At 44.4% G+C, this 5991-nt stretch overlaps 1 protein-coding gene across 1 annotated transcript; it reads right to left on the bottom strand.

Moving 5' to 3' along the window:
• Nucleotides 1-3965: 3965 nt before the first annotated feature.
• On the bottom strand, nucleotides 3966-5978 carry LOC127911009 (zinc finger protein 436-like). Its single transcript, XM_052476674.1, has 2 exons — nucleotides 5543-5978; nucleotides 3966-5287 (listed from the first exon to the last, which is right to left on the bottom strand). Exons 1-2 carry the CDS (start codon nucleotides 5826-5828, stop codon nucleotides 4347-4349), a joined length of 1227 nt encoding a protein of 408 aa, XP_052332634.1. The 5' UTR covers nucleotides 5829-5978; the 3' UTR covers nucleotides 3966-4346.
• Nucleotides 5979-5991: the final 13 nt, after the last annotated feature.

Consider the following 5991-nt stretch of genomic DNA (forward strand, 5'->3'; position numbering starts at 1 on the left):
ATCCGCCAGTGTCGCACTTCTTTATCTGCGTTGAAAGGAGGCAGAGCTAGAGCGGTGTTTGGCAGACCATGACACATCCCGAAAATCGGTTTTCTCACGTAAACGTCTGTAGCTCCAAACGGTTATGACCATTCTATGGAAAGGGGAGACTCTCACGAACACGATGGTGTTATTTTGCTCTACGACCCCCACAAGCGTCACGGGACTTTTCTAAAAGTAAGTGGTACCGGTTTTTAAAAAACGAATGGAAGTAAGGTCGTTTTGTTCCTACCAGAAAAAGGGATTAATTGTGTAAAAAAAAGGTTCTCTCTTAGATTTAGGACAGACACTTCAAAACCTTGTTTCTTATTCCACCATTTTTTATTGTCCATTTTGACATTTATGAATGTGTTATTCAATGTGTTTCTATGGTCTACTAAACGAGTCCTAAAATTCAAAATCCCCCCAATGTCTTTGACTGAAGAATTAAATGATTTTTAAGCCGTCATACAATTGAGACATATATTGTGTATGTGTGCCATTCAGAGGGTAAATAGACAAGACAAAATATTGACTTGGAATGTGGTATGGAAGTAGGTGCCAGGCACACCGGTTTGTGTCAAGAACTGCAACGCTACTGGGTTTTTCCACACTCAACAGTTTCCCGTGTGTATCAAGAATGGTCCACCACCCAAAATTACATCCAGCCAACTTGACAATTGTGGGAAGCATTAGAGTCAACATGGACCAGCATCCCTGTGGAACACTTTGTAGAGTTCATGCCCCGATTAATTTCTTAGAGAGGCTGTTCTGAGGGCCCCCCCACCATTTAAAAAATTATAATATGCTCTTACAACAGCAGCGTAAAAGAGGGGGGATGGGGGGGCAATGCAAATTGTCTGGGTAGCCATTTGATTAGATGTTCAGGAGACTTATGGCTTGGGGGTAGAAGCTGTTTAGAAGCCCCTTGAACCTAGACTTGGCACTCCGGTACCGCTTGAAGTGCGGTAGTAGAGAAAACAATCTATGACAAGGGTGGCTGGATTCTTTGAGAATTTTTAGGGCCTTCTGGTAGTCCTGGATGGCAGGAAGCTTGGTCCCGGTGATGTACTGGGCCGTACACACTACCCTCTGTAGTGCAGCTGTTAAACCTTTGTGGAGTGGTTGAAAAATTAGTTTTAATGACTCTGACCTAAGTGTATGTAAACTTCCGACTTCAACTGTAGGTGTTCCTTTTGTCCAGGTGGGAAAGGGCAGTGTGGAGTGCAATAGAGATTGCATCATCTGTTGGTGCAGTATGCAAATTGGAGTGGGTCTAGGGTTTCTGGGATAATGGTGTTGTGAAACAGCCTTTCAAAGCACTTCATGGCTACAGACGTGAGTGCTACGGGTCGGTAGTCATTTAGGCAGGTTACTTTAGTGTTCTTGGGCACAGGGACTACAGACTCAGACAGGGAGAGGTTGAAAATGTAATTGAAGAAACTTGCCAGTTGGTCAGCACATGCTCGGAGTACACGTCCTGGTATTCCGTCTGGCCCTGCTGCCTTGTGAGTGTTGACCTCTTTAAAAAGGTCTTACTCACATCGGCTGAGAAGAGCGTGATCACACAGTCATCCCGAACAGCTGATGCTCTCGTGCATTTTTAAGTGTTTCTTGCCTCGAAGCGAGCATATAAGTTATTTAGGTCATCTGGTAGGCCTGTGTCACTGGGCAGCTATCAGCTGTGGTTCCCTTGGAGTTCTGTAATAGTTTGCAAGCCCTGCCACATCAGATGAGCATTGGAGCCGGTGTAGTACGATTCTATCTTAGTCCTGTATTGACGCTTTGCCCGTTTGATGGTTTGTTGGGGGGCAAAGCAGGGTTTCTTATAATCTTCCAGGTTAGAGTCCCGCACCTTGAATGTGGCAGCTCTACCTTTTAGTTCAGTGAGGATGCTGCCTGTAATCCATGGCTTCTGGTTGGGGTATGTACGTACAGTCACTGTGGGGATGATGTCATCGATGAAGCCAGTGACTGATGTGGTGTACTCCTCAATGCCATCGGAAGAATCCCGGAACATATTCCAGTCTGTGCTAACAAAACAGTCCTGTAGTTTAGCATCTGCTTCATCTGACCACTTTTTTATTGACCGAGTCACTGGTGCTTCCTGCTTTAATTTTTGCTTATAAGCAGGAATCAGGAGGATAGAATTATGTTCATATTTGCCAAATGGAGGGTGAGCTTTGTACGCATCTTTTTGTGTGGAGTAAAGGTGGTCTAGAATTTTTTTCCCCTCTTGTTGCACATTTGGCATGGAGCGCCTGATCCTCACAAGGCATCCCGATCTCCTTCCGTGAAATCTCTGTCTCTATCTCCTGTGAATGAAAGGGATGAGGGCCTGTTCGGGTGTCTGATGTAAATCCCTCTCGTCCGACTCATTCAAGAAAAATTGTTTGTCCAATTCAAGGTCAGTAATCTCTGTTCTGATGTCCCAAAGCTCTTTTGGGTTATGGTTGAACAGGGTTCTGGTTGAGGTCAGGAATCTGTGCACCCGAGTCAGTTTCTTCCACACCGATCTCAACAAACCATTTCTGTATGGACCTCGCTTTGTGCACGGGGCATTGTCATGCTGAAACCGGAAAGGGCTTGCCCCAAACCGTTGCCACGAAGTTGGAAGCACAGAATGTTGTTGTATGCTGGAGCGTTAAGATTTCCCTTCTCTGGAACTAAGGGGCCTAGCCCGAACTATAGTGATTTTAGTCTTGTGTGCGGCATGATCATTACACAGGTGCACCTTGTGCTTGGGACAATAGAAGGCCACTAAAATGTGCAGTTGTGTCACACAACACAATGCCACAGATGCAACAGCTGATGAAACTGTGGGTTTACACAACCCAAAGAATTTCTGCACAAACTGTTAGAAACCGTCTCAGGGAAGCTCATCTGCATGCTCTTCGTCCTAACCAGGGTCTTGACCTGAATGTAGTTCAGCGTCAACCGACATCAGTGGACAAATGCTCACCATCCATGGCCACTGGCATGTTGGGAGAAGTGTGTTCTTCATGGATGAATGCCAGTTTCAACTGTACCGGGTAGATGGCAGACAGCGTGTATGACATTGTGTGGCAAGCGTTTTGCTGATGTCAACGTTGTGAACAGAGCGTCCCATGGTGGCGGTGGGGTTACAGTATGGGCAGGCATAAGCTATGGACAACGAACACAATTGCATTTTAGCGATGTCAATTTTAATGCAGAGCTACGATGACGAGTTCCAGAGGCCCATAGTCGTGCCATTCATCCTCAGCCATCACCTCATGTTTCAGTATAATACACGGCCCCATGTCGTAAGAGTCTGTACATCATTTATGGAAGCTGAAAATGTCCCAGTTCTTCCATGGCCTGCATACTCACCAGACATGTCACCCATTGACCATGTTTGGGATGCTCTGGATCGACGTGTAAGACAGCGTGTTCCAGTTCCCACCAATATCCAGCAACTTCGCACAGCCATTGAGTGGGGCAACATTCCACAGGCCACAATCAAGACTGATCAACTTTATGCGAAGGAAATGTGTCACGCTGCATGAGGCAAATGGTGTTCACACCAGATACTGACCCATTTTCTGATCCTCACCCCTACTTTACTTTAAGGTGCATATCTGGATTCCCAGTCATGTGAAATCCATAGATTAGGGCCTAATGAATTTATCAATTGACTGATTTATATGAACTGTAACTGCATGTTGCATTTATATTTTCGTTCAGTGTAAATACACCCCCCCCACACACACAAACATGTTGGCTTAAGACATTAATAAGGGTTGAATTCAGTAGGGTACAACGTTACAGAATGTTCTGTATAAAAATGTAGAAATACATTGTGTATAATAGATATGGTTCTCATATACATCAAGGATCCATGTCAGTTCTATCTGCAACATTTCAGATGTTAGCCCTCCTGAACATTTATCCTGGCACCTATAGAATCCACACACACGAAAGGGCTCAAAGTTTGAGAGAATTCACATTTATTCATAAAAATGTATGCATTGACAAAAGCATGTCCATTGTAGTGTTAGTCTGGCATAGCTCTACAAAAACCTAAAGATGATGGAGATCCTCCTCTTAAGCATTCCTTAAAAGGTTACAAGCAGGAAGCTGTAAACCTGCAACTCTGATCCCTCACTACAGTATATAAGCACCACTAGTGCAACAGTTGTGGTAGGGTCTCACTGCTCTCACTTTATAGAATGGGAAGACAAAAGTAACACACTGCTGCTTTATGCAAGTGTCTTGATGGTCTTCTCATTAGAAAATGTTTGTCAATGAGGTTGTGTTTCATAATGTGTGGGATGGGCTTCTGGTTTCTCCAGGATGCTCTAAATTGTCTAGTCATGGTGATAACGATCAGTAGACAGTTTGCTTTGTTGTGAGGCCCTGTGTACTCGCTGGTGTGTGCGGAGATTACTCTGCTGAGCGAAACACCTCCCGCACGTGACACAGCTGTACGGTTTTTCTCCCGTATGAATCCGCTGATGCATCTCCAGGTGACCAAACCGGTCAAAGCTCTTTCCACAAAAGGAGCAAACAAACCACTTCTCTCTTGCTGGGGTTCTCCTTGGGGATACCTTTGCTGAGTGAAAACTATTTGGGGCAAGCGAAAATACACTGTTTAGCCAAACATTTGAATATCCTGCACCCTCATTGGCTAGCGTTTGTTTGTCTGACGGCACTCTGGTAGTTGTCCCATCCTGGGTTCTCTCTGGGTGCATGGTTTCTCTGTGCTGTCCTGGCTGTGCCTGATCCAAATCTGTAGGGGTCCTTCTGTCATTCCAAACAGACTGTGCTCGCATCTCTTCTTTCATAACTCTGTTAATGTCACCCATCTCGGACGATGGAATGCTTTCGAGACCCTCCACTGCACTTTGAATGAGCTGTATGTCTGTATCTTGATCCAGTGGATATTGTTCTGTGCACTTATGGTAATCTGGACCCTCCGAGTCACAGTTGCGCTCTGTTAAAGACTCCCAGAGCTGACTCTCTCTCTCATCCACAGCAAACTCAGTTTCCTCATGATCTGATCTCTCTGTGCCATGTTCACTTACTGATGAATGTAGTGAAATAACATCATACTCCTCCACTTGCTCTCTCTTCACTAACTCTAGTCCACTACCCTTCTCTCTGTGGCCAGACCTGTACTGTTCATCAAGCCCCTCTACTTCTTCTGCATGTGGCTGTGGTCTATTTCGATCCAGTTGGTCATTTTTCTCTCTGGTGTTCTGCTCAAAAGAAGTCCTTTCACTAGCATCCTCATCAGACCCCTTGGACCCTGAAGAGGAGGTTTTAATGAATTGTCAGAAGCATAACGTTACTGGTATGTCAAAATCAATAGAGAGAGCACTGCACAATTTAACAAAGTAAACAATACAACTGAAACCTAGCTCCAGTAGTTAGGCATTGTGCTAAAGGATTAAATCCTACTGCATTTGATATATTTTTGAAGAATTGACCCTTGAGTTGAGATTTACAGCAACATATTTCAGAATTATATTTCTATGAGTACAGTAAGCCGGATGTGGCTCACCCTGTCCCTCCTCCGTTCTGCTGGAAGATGACGAGCATGTAGAAGAACAGCCTGCTTCTTGCGTTTTGGACCTCGTCGTTTGCCGTTCGTTCTCCATAAACAATAATTGTCTTTTCAAGGTTTCAATTTCATTTTCTCTTCTGCACATTTCCAAGCGTAAAACAGCAAACCCATCATCGAACATTTTACTTATTTCTGCCACCGCAGTTTTGGCCAACACATCCATAACTGAGCTTAATTTGGTTTGAAAAGTAGCACAATTAGTCATATTCTCCTGGAACAACATTTTATCTGACTAGTGTTATGTTTCTAAAGATAATTTTCAGTCGGAAAGACAAATGTTAGTTAGCTAGCTACCACATTGATAATTTTTACTTCCGCGAAAACAAACGGAGGGGAGGAGCGCCTGATCATATGATCTCCTACGGTGTCCGTAGAGGATAAATGTA

Source organism: Oncorhynchus keta, chromosome 23, assembly GCF_023373465.1.
Source record: "Oncorhynchus keta strain PuntledgeMale-10-30-2019 chromosome 23, Oket_V2, whole genome shotgun sequence".
In the NCBI taxonomy this organism is placed as follows: Eukaryota; Metazoa; Chordata; class Actinopteri; order Salmoniformes; family Salmonidae; genus Oncorhynchus; species Oncorhynchus keta.

Excerpts from the sequence above, each read along its gene's own strand:
- LOC127911009 (XM_052476674.1), bottom strand. The coding sequence starts at position 5,828 with ATGTTGTTCCAGGAGAATATGACTAATTGTGCTACTTTTCAAACCAAA. Across the intron at positions 5,288-5,542 it reads CAGAACGGAGGAGGGACAGG|GGTCCAAGGGGTCTGATGAG; the intron begins GTGAGCCACATC and ends CCTCCTCTTCAG.